Source organism: Oncorhynchus mykiss, chromosome 27, assembly GCF_013265735.2.
Source record: "Oncorhynchus mykiss isolate Arlee chromosome 27, USDA_OmykA_1.1, whole genome shotgun sequence".
NCBI lineage: Eukaryota > Metazoa > Chordata > Actinopteri > Salmoniformes > Salmonidae > Oncorhynchus > Oncorhynchus mykiss.
Genome location: NC_048591.1, coordinates 37035661 through 37055041, shown reverse-complemented (window position 1 = coordinate 37055041; position 19381 = coordinate 37035661). Strand labels below are relative to the sequence as shown.

General features: G+C 37.2%; 1 protein-coding gene across 1 annotated transcript in view; it reads right to left on the bottom strand.

Annotated features, from left to right (window-relative positions):
* The window catches only part of LOC110536894 (cGMP-dependent 3',5'-cyclic phosphodiesterase-like), a 243922-nt gene that overhangs the window by 220041 nt on the left and 4500 nt on the right, over positions 1-19381 (bottom strand). The window contains exon 3 of the mRNA XM_036964740.1: positions 14971-15029. Within this exon, the coding sequence (XP_036820635.1) occupies positions 14971-15027 (57 nt within the window). The 5' untranslated portion in view covers positions 15028-15029. The remainder of the gene's footprint in view (positions 1-14970; positions 15030-19381) is intronic.

Sequence of the window (19381 nt, the reverse complement as noted above, 5' to 3'; positions counted from 1 at the left end):
AGATAAATATGTTGTAGTGTAACTGTAGATAATAATGTTGTAGTGTAACTGTAGATAAATATGTTGTCTACTGTAGTATAACTGTAGATAACCATGTTGTAGTGTAACTGTAGATAACCATGTTGTAGTATAACTGTAGATAAATATGTTGTAGTGTAACTGTAGATAACCATGTTGTAGTATAACTGTAGATAACCATGTTGTAGTATAACTGTAGATAAACATGTTGTAGTATAACTGTAGATAACCATGTTGTAGTATAACTGTAGATAACCATGTTGTAGTGTAACTGTAGATAACCATGTTGTAGTATAACTGTAGATAAATATGTTGTAGTATAACTGTAGATAACCATGTTGTTTACTGTAGTATAACTGTAGATAACCATGTTGTAGTATAACTGTAGATAAATATGTTGTAGTGTAACTGTAGATAACCATGTTGTAGTATAACTGTAGATAACCATGTTGTAGTATAACTGTAGATAAACATGTTGTAGTATAACTGTAGATAAATATGTTGTAGTATAACTGTAGATAACCATGTTGTAGTATAACTGTAGATAACCATGTTGTAGTATAACTGTAGATAAATATGTTGTTTACTGTAGTATAACTGTAGATAACCATGTTGTAGTGTAACTGTAGATAACCATGTTGTAGTATAACTGTAGATAACCATGTTGTAGTATAACTGTAGATAAATATGTTGTAGTATAACTGTAGATAAATATGTTGTAGTATAACTGTAGATAACCATGTTGTAGTATAACTGTAGATAACCATGTTGTAGTATAACTGTAGATAAATATGTTGTTTACTGTAGTATAACTGTAGATAACCATGTTGTAGTGTAACTGTAGATAACCATGTTGTAGTGTAACTGTAGATAACCATGTTGTAGTATAACTGTAGATAAATATGTTGTAGTGTAACTGTAGATAACCATGTTGTAGTATAACTGTAGATAACCATGTTGTAGTATAACTGTAGATAAACATGTTGTAGTATAACTGTAGATAACCATGTTGTAGTATAACTGTAGATAACCATGTTGTAGTATAACTGTAGATAACCATGTTGTAGTGTAACTGTAGATAACCATGTTGTAGTATAACTGTAGATAACCATGTTGTAGTGTAACTGTAGATAAATATGTTGTAGTATAACTGTAGATAACCACGTTGTAATATAACTGTAGATAACCATGTTGTTTACTGTAGTATAACTGTAGATAACCATGTTGTAGTATAACTGTAGATAACCATGTTGTAGTATAACTGTAGATAACCATGTTGTAGTATAACTGTAGATAACCATGTTGTAGTATAACTGTAGATAACCATGTTGTAGTATAACTGTAGATAACCATGTTGTAGTGCAACTGTAGATAACCATGTTGTAGTGTAACTGTAGATAACCATGTTGTAGTGTAACTGTAGATAACCATGTTGTAGTATAACTGTAGATAAATATGTTGTAGTATAACTGTAGATAACCATGTTGTAGTATAACTGTAGATAACCATGTTGTTTACTGTAGTATAACTGTAGATAAATATGTTGTAGTGTAACTGTAGATAATAATGTTGTAGTGTAACTGTAGATAAATATGTTGTCTACTGTAGTATAACTGTAGATAACCATGTTGTAGTGTAACTGTAGATAACCATGTTGTAGTATAACTGTAGATAAATATGTTGTAGTGTAACTGTAGATAACCATGTTGTAGTATAACTGTAGATAACCATGTTGTAGTATAACTGTAGATAAACATGTTGTAGTATAACTGTAGATAACCATGTTGTAGTATAACTGTAGATAACCATGTTGTAGTGTAACTGTAGATAACCATGTTGTAGTATAACTGTAGATAAATATGTTGTAGTATAACTGTAGATAACCATGTTGTTTACTGTAGTATAACTGTAGATAACCATGTTGTAGTATAACTGTAGATAAATATGTTGTAGTGTAACTGTAGATAACCATGTTGTAGTATAACTGTAGATAACCATGTTGTAGTATAACTGTAGATAAACATGTTGTAGTATAACTGTAGATAACCATGTTGTAGTATAACTGTAGATAACCATGTTGTAGTGTAACTGTAGATAACCATGTTGTAGTATAACTGTAGATAACCATGTTGTAGTATAACTGTAGATAACCATGTTGCAGTATAACTGTAGATAACCATGTTGTAGTGTAACTGTAGATAAATATGTTGTAGTGTAACTGTAGATAACCATGTTGTAGTGTAACTGTAGATAACCATGTTGTAGTATAACTGTAGATAACCATGTTGTTTACTGTAGTATAACTGTAGATAACCATGTTGTAGTATAACTGTAGATAAATATGTTGTAGTATAACTGTAGATAAATATGTTGTAGTGTAACTGTAGATAACCATGTTGTAGTATAACTGTAGATAACCATGTTGTAGTATAACTGTAGACAACCATGTTGTAGTGTAACTGTAGATAAATATGTTGTAGTGTAACTGTAGATAACCATGTTGTAGTATAACTGTAGATAACCATGTTGTAGTATAACTGTAGATAACCATGTTGTAGTGTAACTGTAGATAACCATGTTGTAGTGTAACTGTAGATAACCATGTTGTTTACTGTAGTATAACTGTAGATAACCATGTTGTAGTGTAACTGTAGATAAATATGTTGTAGTGTAACTGTAGATAACCATGTTGTAGTATAACTGTAGATAACCATGTTGTTTACTGTAGTATAACTGTAGATAACCATGTTGTAGTATAACTGTAGATAAATATGTTGTAGTATAACTGTAGATAAATATGTTGTAGTGTAACTGTAGATAACCATGTTGTAGTATAACTGTAGATAACCATGTTGTAGTATAACTGTAGACAACCATGTTGTAGTGTAACTGTAGATAACCATGTTGTAGTGTAACTGTAGATAAATATGTTGTAGTGTAACTGTAGATAACCATGTTGTAGTATAACTGTAGATAAATATGTTGTAGTATAACTGTAGATAACCATGTTGTAGTATAACTGTAGATAACCATGTTGTAGTATAACTGTAGATAACCATGTTGTAGTGTAACTGTAGATAACCATGTTGTAGTATAACTGTAGATAACCATGTTGTTTACTGTAGTATAACTGTAGATAACCATGTTGTAGTATAACTGTAGATAAATATGTTGTAGTGTAACTGTAGATAACCATGTTGTAGTATAACTGTAGATAACCATGTTGTAGTATAACTGTAGATAAACATGTTGTAGTATAACTGTAGATAACCATGTTGTAGTATAACTGTAGATAACCATGTTGTAGTGTAACTGTAGATAACCATGTTGTAGTATAACTGTAGATAACCATGTTGTAGTATAACTGTAGATAACCATGTTGCAGTATAACTGTAGATAACCATGTTGTAGTGTAACTGTAGATAAATATGTTGTAGTGTAACTGTAGATAACCATGTTGTAGTGTAACTGTAGATAACCATGTTGTAGTATAACTGTAGATAACCATGTTGTTTACTGTAGTATAACTGTAGATAACCATGTTGTAGTATAACTGTAGATAAATATGTTGTAGTATAACTGTAGATAAATATGTTGTAGTGTAACTGTAGATAACCATGTTGTAGTATAACTGTAGATAACCATGTTGTAGTATAACTGTAGACAACCATGTTGTAGTGTAACTGTAGATAAATATGTTGTAGTGTAACTGTAGATAACCATGTTGTAGTATAACTGTAGATAACCATGTTGTAGTATAACTGTAGATAACCATGTTGTAGTGTAACTGTAGATAACCATGTTGTAGTGTAACTGTAGATAACCATGTTGTTTACTGTAGTATAACTGTAGATAACCATGTTGTAGTGTAACTGTAGATAAATATGTTGTAGTGTAACTGTAGATAACCATGTTGTAGTATAACTGTAGATAACCATGTTGTTTACTGTAGTATAACTGTAGATAACCATGTTGTAGTATAACTGTAGATAAATATGTTGTAGTATAACTGTAGATAAATATGTTGTAGTGTAACTGTAGATAACCATGTTGTAGTATAACTGTAGATAACCATGTTGTAGTATAACTGTAGACAACCATGTTGTAGTGTAACTGTAGATAACCATGTTGTAGTGTAACTGTAGATAAATATGTTGTAGTGTAACTGTAGATAACCATGTTGTAGTATAACTGTAGATAAATATGTTGTAGTATAACTGTAGATAACCATGTTGTAGTATAACTGTAGATAACCATGTTGTAGTATAACTGTAGATAACCATGTTGTAGTGTAACTGTAGATAACCATGTTGTAGTATAACTGTAGATAACCATGTTGTTTACTGTAGTATAACTGTAGATAAACATGTTGTAGTATAACTGTAGATAACCATGTTGTAGTATAACTGTAGATAACCATGTTGTAGTGTAACTGTAGATAACCATGTTGTAGTGTAACTGTAGATAAATATGTTGTAGTGTAACTGTAGATAACCATGTTGTAGTATAACTGTAGATAACCATGTTGTAGTATAACTGTAGACAACCATGTTGTAGTGTAACTGTAGATAAATATGTTGTAGTGTAACTGTAGATAACCATGTTGTAGTATAACTGTAGATAACCATGTTGTAGTATAACTGTAGATAACCATGTTGTAGTGTAACTGTAGATAACCATGTTGTAGTGTAACTGTAGATAACCATGTTGTTTACTGTAGTATAACTGTAGATAACCATGTTGTAGTATAACTGTAGATAACCATGTTGTAGTATAACTGTAGATAACCATGTTGTAGTGTAACTGTAGATACATATGTTGTAGTGTAACTGTAGATAACCATGTTGTAGTATAACTGTAGATAACCACGTTGTAGTATAACTGTAGATAACCATGTTGTAGTATAACTGTAGACAACCATGTTGTAGTGTAACTGTAGATAAATATGTTGTAGTGTAACTGTAGATAAATATGTTGTTTACTGTAATATAACTGTAGATAACCATGTTGAAGTATAACTGTAGATAACCATGTTGTAGTGTAACTGTAGATAACCATGTTGTTTACTGTACTATAACTGTAGATAACCATGTTGTCTCCTGTAGTGTAACTGTAGATAACCATGTTGTAGTATAACTGTATATAAATATGTTGTAGTATAACTGTAGATAAATATGTTGTAGTATAACTGTAGATAACTATGTTGTAGTATAACTGTAGATAACCATGTTGTAGTATAACTGTAGATAACCATGTTGTAGTATAACTGTAGATAACCATGTTGTAGTATAACTGTAGATAACCATGTTGTAGTATAACTGTAGATAACCATGTTGTAGTATAACTGTAGATAACCATGTTGTAGTATAACTGTAGATAAATATGTTGTAGTATAACTGTAGATAAATATGTTGTAGTGTAACTGTAGATAACCATGTTGTAGTATAACTGTAGGTAACCATGTTGTTTACTGTAATATAACTGTAGATAACCATGTTGTAGTATAACTGTAGATAACCATGTTGTAGTATAACTGTAGATAACCATGTTGTAGTATAACTGTAGATAACCATGTTGTAGTATAACTGTAGATAACCATGTTGTAGTATAACTGTAGGTAACCATGTTGTAGTATAACTGTAGATAAATATGTTGTAGTGTAACTGTAGATAACCATGTTGTTTACTGTAGTATAACTGTAGATAACCATGTTGTAGTATAACTGTAGATAACCATGTTGTAGTGTAACTGTAGATAACCATGTTGTAGTATAACTGTAGATAACCATGTTGTAGTATAACTGTAGACAAATATGTTGTAGTATAACTGTAGATAAATATGTTGTAGTATAACTGTAGATAACCATGTTGTAGTATAACTGTAGATAACCATGTTGTAGTATAACTGTAGATAAATATGTTGTCTACTGTAGTATAACTGTAGATAACAATGTTGTAGTATAACTGTAGATAACCATGTTGTTTACTGTAATATAACTGTAGATAACCATGTTGTAGTATAACTGTAGATAACCATGTTGTAGTATAACTGTAGATAACCATGTTGTAGTATAACTGTAGATAACCATGTTGTAGTATAACTGTAGATAACCATGTTGTAGTATAACTGTAGGTAACCATGTTGTAGTATAACTGTAGATAAATATGTTGTAGTGTAACTGTAGATAACCATGTTGTTTACTGTAGTATAACTGTAGATAACCATGTTGTAGTATAACTGTAGATAACCATGTTGTAGTGTAACTGTAGATAACCATGTTGTAGTATAACTGTAGATAACCATGTTGTAGTATAACTGTAGACAAATATGTTGTAGTATAACTGTAGATAAATATGTTGTAGTATAACTGTAGATAACCATGTTGTAGTATAACTGTAGATAACCATGTTGTAGTATAACTGTAGATAAATATGTTGTCTACTGTAGTATAACTGTAGATAACAATGTTGTAGTGTAACTGTAGATAACCATGTTGTAGTGTAACTGTAGATAACCATGTTGTAGTATAACTGTAGATAAATATGTTGTAGTGTAACTGTAGATAACCATGTTGTAGTATAACTGTAGATAACCATGTTGTAGTATAACTGTAGATAAACATGTTGTAGTATAACTGTAGATAACCATGTTGTAGTATAACTGTAGATAACCATGTTGTAGTGTAACTGTAGATAACCATGTTGTAGTATAACTGTAGATAAATATGTTGTAGTGTAACTGTAGATAACCATGTTGTAGTATAACTGTAGATAACCATGTTGTAGTATAACTGTAGATAACCATGTTGTTTACTGTAGTATAACTGTAGATAACCATGTTGTAGTATAACTGTAGATAACCATGTTGTAGTATAACTGTAGATAACCATGTTGCAGTATAACTGTAGATAACCATGTTGTAGTGTAACTGTAGATAAATATGTTGTAGTGTAACTGTAGATAACCATGTTGTAGTGTAACTGTAGATAACCATGTTGTAGTATAACTGTAGATAACCATGTTGTTTACTGTAGTATAACTGTAGATAACCATGTTGTAGTATAACTGTAGATAAATATGTTGTAGTATAACTGTAGATAAATATGTTGTAGTGTAACTGTAGATAACCATGTTGTAGTATAACTGTAGATAACCATGTTGTAGTATAACTGTAGACAACCATGTTGTAGTGTAACTGTAGATAAATATGTTGTAGTGTAACTGTAGATAACCATGTTGTAGTATAACTGTAGATAACCATGTTGTAGTATAACTGTAGATAACCATGTTGTAGTGTAACTGTAGATAACCATGTTGTAGTGTAACTGTAGATAACCATGTTGTTTAATGTAGTGTAACTGTAGATAACCATGTTGTAGTATAACTGTAGATAACCATGTTGTAGTATAACTGTAGATAACCATGTTGTAGTATAACTGTAGATAAATATGTTGTAGTGTAACTGTAGATAACCATGTTGTTTACTGTAGTATAACTGTAGATAACCATGTTGTAGTATAACTGTAGATAACCATGTTGTAGTATAACTGTAGATAACCATGTTGTAGTATAACTGTAGATAACCATGTTGTAGTATAACTGTAGATAAATATGTTGTTTAATGTAGTGTAACTGTAGATAACCATGTTGTAGTATAACTGTAGATAACCATGTTGTAGTATAACTGTAGATAACCATGTTGTAGTATAACTGTAGATAACCATGTTGTAGTATAACTGTAGATAACCATGTTGTAGTATAACTGTAGGTAACCATGTTGTAGTATAACTGTAGATAAATATGTTGTAGTGTAACTGTAGATAACCATGTTGTAGTATAACTGTAGATAACCATGTTGTAGTATAACTGTAGATAACCATGTTGTAGTGTAACTGTAGATAACCATGTTGTAGTGTAACTGTAGGTAACCATGTTGTAGTGCAACTGTAGGTAACCATGTTGTAGTGTAACTGTAGATAACCATGTTGTAGTGTAACTGTAGGTAACCATGTTGTAGTGTAACTGTAGATAACCATGTTGTAGTGTAACTGTTGATAAATATGTTGTAGTGTAACTGTAGATAACCATGTTGTAGTATAACTGTAGATAACCATGTTGTAGTATAACTGTAGATAACCATGTTGTAGTATAACTGTAGATAAATATGTTGTAGTATAACTGTAGATAACCATGTTGTAGTGTAACTGTAGATAACCATGTTGTTTACTGTAGTATAACTGTAGATAACCATGTTGTAGTATAACTGTAGATAACCATGTTGTAGTATAACTGTAGATAACCATGTTGTAGTGTAACTGTAGATAACCATGTTGTAGTGTAACTGTAGATAACCATGTTGTAGTGTAACTGTAGATAACCATGTTGTAGTATAACTGTAGATAACCATGTTGTAGTGTAACTGTAGATAACCATGTTGTAGTATAACTGTAGATAACCATGTTGTAGTGTAACTGTAGATAAATATGTTGTAGTATAACTGTAGATAACCACGTTGTAATATAACTGTAGATAACCATGTTGTTTACTGTAGTATAACTGTAGATAACCATGTTGTAGTATAACTGTAGATAACCATGTTGTAGTATAACTGTAGATAAATATGTTGTTGTATAACTGTAGATAAATATGTTGTAGTATAACTGTAGATACATATGTTGTAGTATAACTGTAGATAACCATGTTGTAGTATAACTGTAGATAACCATGTTGTAGTATAACTGTAGATAACCATGTTGTAGTGTAACTGTAGATAACCATGTTGTAGTGTAACTGTAGATAACCATGTTGTAGTGTAACTGTAGATAACCATGTTGTAGTATAACTGTAGATAACCATGTTGTAGTGTAACTGTAGATAACCATGTTGTAGTATAACTGTAGATAACCATGTTGTAGTATAACTGTAGATAACCATGTTGTAGTGTAACTGTAGATAACCATGTTGTAGTATAACTGTAGATAACCATGTTGTAGTATAACTGTAGATAACCATGTTGTAGTGTAACTGTAGATAACCATGTTGTAGTGTAACTGTAGATAACCATGTTGTAGTGTAACTGTAGATAACCATGTTGTAGTGTAACTGTAGATAACCATGTTGTAGTATAACTGTAGATAACCATGTTGTAGTGTAACTGTAGATAACCATGTTGTAGTATAACTGTAGATAACCATGTTGTAGTATAACTGTAGATAACCATGTTGTAGTATAACTGTAGATAACCATGTTGTAGTATAACTGTAGATAACCATGTTGTTTACTGTAGTATAACTGTAGATAAATATGTTGTAGTATAACTGTAGATAACCATGTTGTAGTGTAACTGTAGATAACCATGTTGTAGTGTAACTGTAGATAACCATGTTGTAATATAACTGTAGATAACCATGTTGTTTACTGTAGTGTAACTGTAGATAACCATGTTGTAGTATAACTGTAGATAACCATGTTGTAGTATAACTGTAGATAAATATGTTGTAGTATAACTGTAGATAACCATGTTGTAATATAACTGTAGATAACCATGTTGTAGTATAACTGTAGATAAATATGTTGTAGTATAACTGTAGATAACCATGTTGTAGTATAACTGTAGATAACCATGTTGTAGTATAACTGTAGATAACCATGTTGTAGTATTACTGTAGATAACCATGTTGTAGTATTACTGTAGATAACCATGTTGTAGTATAACTGTTGATAACCATGTTGTAGTATAACTGTAGATAACCATGTTGTAGTATAACTGTAGATAACCATGTTGTAGTGTAACTGTAGATAACCATGTTGTAGTGTAACTGTAGATAACCATGTTGTAGTATAACTGTAGATAACCATGTTGTAGTATAACTGTAGATAACCATGTTGTAGTATTACTGTAGATAACCATGTTGTAGTATAACTGTTGATAACCATGTTGTAGTATAACTGTAGATAACCATGTTGTAGTATAACTGTAGATAACCATGTTGTAGTGTAACTGTAGATAACCATGTTGTAGTGTAACTGTAGATAACCATGTTGTAATATAACTGTAGATAACCATGTTGTTTACTGTAGTGTAACTGTAGATAACCATGTTGTAGTATAACTGTAGATAACCATGTTGTAGTATAACTGTAGATAACCACGTTGTAGTATAACTGTAGATAACCATGTTGTAGTATAACTGTAGATAACCATGTTGTAGTATAACTGTAGATAACCATGTTGTAGTATAACTGTAGATAAATATGTTGTAGTATAACTGTAGATAAATATGTTGCAGTATAACTGTAGATAACCATGTTGTAGTATAACTGTAGATAACCATGTTGTAGTATTACTGTAGATAACCATGTTGTAGTGTAACTGTAGATAACCATGTTGTTTACTGTAGTATAACTGTAGATAACCATGTTGTTTACTGTAGTATAACTGTAGATAACCATGTTGTAGTATAACTGTAGATAACCATGTTGTAGTATTACTGTAGATAACCATGTTGTAGTGTAACTGTAGATAACCATGTTGTTTACTGTAGTATAACTGTAGATAACCATGTTGTTTACTGTAGTATAACTGTAGATAACCATGTTGTAGTATAACTGTAGATAACCATGTTGTAGTATAACTGTAGATAACCATGTTGTAGTATAACTGTAGATAAATTTGTTGTAGTGTAACTGTAGATAACCATGTTGTAGTATAACTGTAGATAACCATGTTGTAGTGTAACTGTAGATAACCATGTTGTAGTATAACTGTAGATAACCATGTTGTAGTGTAACTGTAGATAACCATGTTGTAGTGTAACTGTAGATAACCATGTTGTAGTATAACTGTAGATAAATATGTTGTAGTATAACTGTAGATAACCATGTTGTAGTATAACTGTAGATAACCATGTTGTAGTGTAACTGTAGATAACCATGTTGTAGTGTAACTGTAGATAACCATGTTGTAGTGTAACTGTAGATAACCATGTTGTAGTGTAACTGTAGATAACCATGTTGTAGTATTACTGTAGATAACCATGTTGTAGTATAACTGTAGATAACCATGTTGTAGTATAACTGTAGATAACCATGTTGTAGTGTAACTGTAGATAACCATGTTGTAGTGTAACTGTAGATAACCATGTTGTAGTATTACTGTAGATAACCATGTTGTAGTATAACTGTAGATAACCATGTTGTAGTATAACTGTAGATAACCATGTTGTAGTGTAACTGTAGATAACCATGTTGTAGTGTAACTGTAGATAACCATGTTGTAGTATTACTGTAGATAACCATGTTGTAGTATAACTGTAGATAACCATGTTGTAGTGTAACTGTAGATAACCATGTTGTAGTATAACTGTAGATAAATATGTTGTAGTATAACTGTAGATAACCATGTTGTAGTGTAACTGTAGATAACCATGTTGTAGTATAACTGTAGATAACCATGTTGTAGTATAACTGTAGATAACCATGTTGTAGTATAACTGTAGATAACCATGTTGTTTACTGTAGTATAACTGTAGATAACCATGTTGTAGTATAACTGTAGATAACCATGTTGTTTACTGTAGTATAACTGTAGATAACCATGTTGTAATATAACTGTAGATAACCATGTTGTTTACTGTAGTATAACTGTAGATAACCATGTTGTAATATAACTGTAGATAACCATGTTGTAGTGTAACTGTAGATAACCATGTTGTTTACTGTAATATAACTGTAGATAACCATGTTGTAGTATAACTGTAGATAACCATGTTGTAGTGTAACTGTAGATAACCATGTTGTAGTGTAACTGTAGATAACCATGTTGTAGTATAACTGTAGATAACCATGTTGTAGTGTAACTGTAGATAACCATGTTGTAGTATAACTGTAGATAAATATGTTGTAGTGTAACTGTAGATAACCATGTTGTAGTATAACTGTAGATAACCATGTTGTAGTGTAACTGTAGATAACCATGTTGTAGTATAACTGTAGATAACCATGTTGTAGTAAAACTGTAGATTACCATGTTGTAGTGTAACTGTAGATAACCATGTTGTAGTATAACTGTAGATAACCATGTTGTAGTATAACTGTAGATAACCATGTTGTAGTATAACTGTAGATAACCATGTTGTAGTGTAACTGTAGATAACCATGTTGTAGTGTAACTGTAGATAACCATGTTGTAGTGTAACTGTAGATAACCATGTTGTAGTATAACTGTAGATAACCATGTTGTAGTATAACTGTAGATAACCATGTTGTAGTGTAACTGTAGATAACCATGTTGTAGTATAACTGTAGATAACCATGTTGTAGTATAACTGTAGATAAATATGTTGTAGTGTAACTGTTGATAACCATGTTGTAGTATAACTGTAGATTACCATGTTGTAGTGTAACTGTAGATAACCATGTTGTAGTATAACTGTAGATAACCATGTTGTAGTATAACTGTAGATAAATATGTTGTAGTGTAACTGTAGATAACCATGTTGTAATATAACTGTAGATAACCATGTTGTAGTATAACTGTAGATAACCATGTTGTCTCCTGTAGTGTAACTGTAGGTGTGTATTGGTAATAATGAATGGCTTGAGGAACTGACAGTTACAGAGAGAGATATTAGAGGTAAATAATGCAACAGATTTGTCCAACGCAGTAAAGCTCCAACGCCACCAGGTACAGGAGACAGAGAAGGTAAAGAGGTGGGAGAGACGGGGCAACGAGAGGAGGAAAAGAAGGGGAGAGAAAGAGGGGGTAGAGAGAGGGGTGAAAGAGGGGTTAGAGAGAGGAGGGAAAGAGGGGGGAGAGAGAGGGGGAGAGAAAAAGGGAAAGGGGGAGGGAAAGAGGGGGGGAGAGAAAAAGCAAAGAAGGGGAAGGGAAAGAGCAGGGAGAGAGGGGGAGAGAAAGTAGGAAAAGAGGGGGTAGATAGAGGGGGAAAAGAGGGGGTAGATAGAGGGGGGAAAGAGGGGGTAGAGAGAGGAGGGAAGGAGTGGAAGAGGGGGAGGGAATTGAGGGGCAGAGAGAGGAGGGAAAGATGGGGGGGAAGAGGGGGAAGAGAGGGGGTAGAGAGAGGCGGGAAGGAGGGGAAGAGGGGGGAGGGAATGAGGGGCAGAGAGAGGAGGGAAAGATGGGGGGAGAGGGGGAAGAGAGGGGGTAGAGAGAGGAGGCAGAAAAGAGGAGGGAGAGTGATACAAGGGGTTATCTCTCCTGCTTTCCCTGTGTCCCAATATCTCTCTCACTTTCTCTCTCGCTTTGCCTCTATGTTCATCTGCCCCCCTGCTGTCTAAGCCCCCCACATCCCTCTCCCCCACTGTTCCTTCCTCTCCCAGCAGTATTCCTGCCCTCTGCATCATAATATTATGGCTAATGTTTCTGGGCCACACTGTGCTGCACGCAAGCACACACGCACACACACACGCACACGCACACGCACACACACACACACAGGTTAGAGGGGTTTATTGTAGCCCATCTGGGCCACACTGAGGCTCAGAAGTAATAATGATGAGGGGGATAACCCTTACAGACACACACACACACACACACTGACCAGAGCAGCTCATTTGAGAGCAGCACTGATGTAACGCAAAAGTGTGTACTGTATGTGTGTGTATTAGTGTTGGTGTGCCGTAGTGTGTGTTGATGTGCTATAATGTGTGTGTGTCTCAATGTTGTTGTGCCATAGTGTGTGTATGTGTGTGTGTGTATGTGTGTTGATGTGCCATATTATGTGTGTAAGTGTGTGTGTGTGTGTGTGTGTGTGTGTGTGTGTGTGTGTGTGTGTGTGTGTGTGTGTGTGTGTGTGTGTGTGTGTGTGTGTCGTAGTCTGAAACGGTTAAATTGAAAGGAAATAAACCCTCAGAATGAGAAAAATGTAAAGCCCTTTGAATTGAATTGAATTAAACATCTTTCAGTACCAACTGATAGAGAAGCTTGAGGTGGCGGATGTTTCCTTCAGCAAACACAAGCCAGTGCCGTAGAGCCTGTCAATCAACTATGTGTGAATAAGATGCCACACAAACGTCCACACTCATTCAGAGATAACACACAAACGTCCACACTCATTCAGAGATAACACACAAACGTCCACACTCATTCAGAGATAACACACAAACGTCCACACTCATTCAGAGATAACACACAAACGTCCACACTCATTCAGAGATAACACACAAACGTCCACACTCATTCAGAGATAACACACAAACGTCCACACTCATTCAGAGAACACACAAACGTCCACACTCATTCAGAGATAACACACAAACGTCCACACTCATACAGAGATAACACACAAACGTCCACACTCATACAGAGATAACACACAAACGTCCACACTCATTCAGAGATAACACACAAACGTCCACACTCATACAGAGATAACACACGAACGTCCACACTCATACAGAGATAACACACAAACGTTCACACTCATACAGAGAGATTTCACGTCAGGTATCTTATCTACATAGCTCCTGACAAAGAGACAGAACTGTCTGAAATGATAAAGACTGAATACTCAAAATGCCCTTTAACAGTAGTTACTGACACACGAAACCAATCAAATCAGATACCTTCAGAAAGACTGAAATGAAGAGAAACATAAGGGGAAAGAGAGAGAAGAAGAAGCAGATATTTATAGAGAAATAAGGAGAAAGAGAAGAAGAAGCAGATATTTATATAGAAATAAGGAGAGAGAGAAGAAGCAGATATTTATATAGAAATAAGGAGAGAGAGAAGAAGCAGATATTTATATAGAAATAAGGAGAGAGAGAAGAAGCAGATATTTATATAGAAATAAGGAGAAAGAGAAGAAGAAGCAGATATTTATATAGAAATAAGGAGAGAGAGAGATATAGAAAGAGATTGTGTGTAAACAAGATCAGCAAGTTTTAGACTTTTATCATGTTTGTGTGTGTGTTTGTGTGTGTGTTTGTGTACCTACCTCCTCCCTCAGCCGCTGCCTAGCGCTGCCCTCCGCCCGGCAAACCGCACGCATCATCACTGTTAAACAACAAGAAACGCGTGATGGAGACACGCTCTGTCAAACGACAGGAACAGTGTGATGTTAAACGACAAGAATAGCGAGATGGTGCCGGCAGTGACAGACGATTGAGAATGAGGAGGGTGAAGAGGGACGAGCCGGTACGGAGATGAAAAAAACGCCACGAGCGCCCGCGAAACACGCCTGTCACACACACTGCCTCTGCCCATTAATACCAACAAACATACTAAAACACAGAGAGAGTGCACACAAAAACACACACGTTTTACTTTTAATATAGAACTGACACCAGATGTGCCCTTGCTCTCCCTCTCATTCTCTCGGACATTAATCCCCACATCTGTTCTGCTGGAGCTGACAGGGGATTAACCTGCTGCATTTTGCTGCCTCATTGGGTCTCTCTCACACACACACACACACACACACACACACACACACACACACACACACACACACACACACACACACACACACACACACACACACACACACACACCTGACAGATGGGCTCTCCAGAACACATACAGTGGGGCAAAAAAGTATTTAGTCAGCCACCAATTGTGCAAGTTCTCCCACTTAAAAAGATGAGAGAGGCCTGTAATTTTCATCATAGGTACACTTCAACTATGACAGACAAAATCAAACCAGAAAATCTCATTGTAGGATTTTTAATGAATTTATTTGCAAATTATGGTGGAAAATAAGTATTTGGTCAATAACAAAAGTTTATCTCAATACTTTGTTATATACCCTTTGTTGGCAATGACAGAGGTCTAACGTTTTCTGTAAGTCTTCAAGGTTTTCACACACTGTTGCTGGTATTTTGGCCCATTCTGTTACGGCGCGTGAATGAGGACCCAAAAGCGAATTAACGTAAACAGAGCTTCTTTAATAAGAAAACAAACGTAGGCTCAGATGGACCGGCAGGTTCCGACAGGACAGGACAAGGTTGCAGCAAACATGACGATAGTCTGGTTCAGGCATGAACAACACAAACAAGAATCCGACAAGGACAGGAACAAAAACAGAGAGAGATATAGAGGACTAATCAGAGGGAAAAAGGGAACAGGTGGGAAAAGGGGTGACGAGGTAGTTAGGAGGAGACAAGGAACAGCTGGGGGAAAGAGGGGAAGAAAAGGTAACCTAAAACGACCAGCAGGGGGAGACAGGGTGAAGAGAAAGGACAGAAACAAGACACAACATGACAATACATGACAGTACCCCCCCACTCACCGAGCGCCTCCTGGCGCACTCGAGGAGGAAACCTGGCGGCAACGGAGGAAATCCTCGATCAGCGCACGGTCCAGCACGTCCCGAGAGGGAACCCAACTCCTCTCCTCAGGACCGTACCCCTCCCAATCTACTAGGTACTGATGACCACGGCCCCGAGGACGCATGTCCAAAATCCTACGGACCCTGTAGATGGGTGCGCCCTCGACAAGGATGGGGGGGGGGGGGAAGACGAGCGGGGGCGCGAAGAACGGGCTTGATACAGGAGACATGGAAGACCGGGTGGACGCGACGAAGGTATCACGGAAGAAGAAGTCGAACTGCGACAGGATTAATGACCTGAGAAATACGGAACGGACCAATGAACCGCGGGGTCAACTTGCGAGAAGCCGTCTTAAGGGGAAGGTTCTGAGTGGAGAGCCAAACTCTCTGACCGCGACAATATCTAGGACTCTTAGTTCTACGCTTATTAGCAGCCCTCACAGTCTGCGCCCTATAACGGCAAAGTGCAGACCTGACCCTCTTCCAGGTGCGCTCGCAACGTTGGACAAAAGCCTGAGCGGAGGGGACGCTGGACTCGGCGAACTGAGATGAGAACAGCGGAGGCTGGTACCCGAGGCTACTCTGAAAAGGAGATAGCCCGGTCGCAGACGAAGGAAGCGAGTTGTGGGCGTATTCTGCCCAGGGGAGCTGTTCTGACCAAGACGCAGGGTTGCGAAAAGAAAGACTGCGTAAGATGCGACCAATAGTCTGATTGGCCCGTTCTGCTTGACCGTTAGACTGGGGGTGAAAGCCGGAAGAGAGACTGACGGAAGCCCCAATCAAACGGCAAAACTCCCTCCAAAATTGAGACGTGAATTGCGGACCTCTGTCCGAAACGACGTCTGACGGAAGGCCATGAATTCTGAAAACATTCTCGATGATGATTTGTGCCGTCTCTTTAGCAGAAGGAAGCTTAGCAAGGGGAATAAAATGAGCCGCCTTAGAGAACCTGTCGACAACCGTAAGAATAACAGTCTTCCCCGCTGACGAAGGCAGTCCGGTGACAAAATCTAAGGCGATGTGAGACCACGGTCGAGAGGGAATGGGAAGCGGCCTGAGACGGCCGGCAGGAGGGGAGCTACCGGACTTAGTCTGCGCGCAGACCGAACAAGCAGCCACGAAGCGACGCGTGTCATGCTCCCGGGTGGGCCACCAAAAACGCTGGCGAATGGAAGCAAGCGTACCCCGAACGCCAGGGTGGCCGGCTAACTTGGCAGAGTGAGCCCACTGAAGAACGGCCAGACGAGTAGGAACGGGAACGAAAAGAAGGTTCCTATGGTCAGTCCAAACGACAAAAGGAACGGTCGCCCCCTCCAACCACTGTCGCCATTCGCCTAGGGCTAAGCGGATGGCGAGCAGTTCGCGGTTTCCCACATCATAGTTACGTTCCGACGGCGACAGGCGATGAGAAAAATACGCGCAAGGGTGGACCTTGTCGTCAGAGAGGGAGCGCTGAGAAAGAATGGCTCCCACGCCCACCTCTGACGCGTCAACCTCGACAACGAACTGTCTAGTGACGTCAGGTGTAACAAGGATAGGTGCGGATGTAAAACGATTCTTGAGGAGATCAAAAGCTCCCTGGGCGGAAACGGACCACTTAAAGCACGTCTTGACAGAAGTAAGGGCTGTGAGAGGGGCTGCCACCTGACCGAAATTACGGATGAAACGACGATAGAAGTTCGCGAAGCCGAGAAAGCGCTGCAGCTCGACGCGTGACCTAGGGACGGGCCAATCAATGACAGCTTGGACCTTAGCGGGATCCATCTTAATGCCTTCAGCGGAAATAACAGAACCGAGAAATGTGACGGAGGAGGCATGAAAAGAGCACTTCTCAGCCTTCACAAAAAGACAATTCTCTAAAAGGCGCTGGAGGACACGTCGAACGTGCTGAACATGAATCTGGAGTGACGGTGAAAAAATCAGGATATCGTCAAGGTAAACGAAAACAAAGATGTTCAGCATGTCTCTCAGGACATCATTGACTAATGCCTGAAAGACAGCTGGAGCGTTAGCGAGGCCGAAAGGAAGAACCCGGTATTCAAAGTGCCCTAACGGAGTGTTAAACGCCGTCTTCCACTCGTCCCCCTCCCTGATGCGCACGAGATGGTAAGCGTTACGAAGGTACAACTTAGTGAAAAACCTGGCTCCCTGCAGGATCTCGAAGGCTGAAGACATAAGAGGAAGCGGATAACGATTCTTCACTGTTATGTCATTCAGCCCTCGATAATCTATGCAGGGGCGCAGGGACCCGTCCTTCTTCTTAACAAAAAAAAAACCCCGCTCCGGCGGGAGAGGAGGAGGGGACTATGGTACCAGCGGCAAGAGCTACAGACAAATAATCTTCGAGAGCCTTACGTTCGGGAGCCGACAGAGAGTATAGTCTACCCCGGGGGGGAGTGGTTCCCGGAAGGAGATCAATACTACAATCATACGACCGGTGTGGAGGAAGAGAGGTGGCCCTGGACCGACTGAACACCGTGCGCAGATCGTGATATTCCTCTGGCACCCCTGTCAAATCACCAGGCTCCTCCTGTGAAGAAGAGACAGAGGAAACAGGAGGGATAGCAGACATTAAACATTTCACATGACAAGAGACGTTCCAGGAGAGGATAGAATTACTAGACCAATTAATGGAAGGATTATGACAAACTAGCCAGGGATGGCCCAAAACAACAGGTGTAAAAGGTGAACGAAAAATTAAAAAAGAAATGGTTTCGCTATGATTACCAGAAACAGTGAGGGTTAAAGGTAGCGTCTCACGCTGAATCCTGGGGAGAGGACTACCATCCAGGGCGAACAAGGCCGTGGACTCCCTTAACTGTCTGAGAGGAATGTCATGTTCCCGAGCCCAGGTCTCGTCCATAAAACAGCCCTCCGCCCCAGAGTCTATTAAGGCACTGCAGGAAGCTGACGAACCGGTCCAGCGTAGATGGACCGACAAGGTAGTGCAGGATCTTGAAGGAGAGACAGGAGTAGTAGCGCTCACCAGTAGCCCTCCGCTTACTGATGAGCTCTGGCTTTTACTGGACATGAAGTGACAAAATGACCAGCAGAACCGCAATAGAGACAGAGGCGGTTG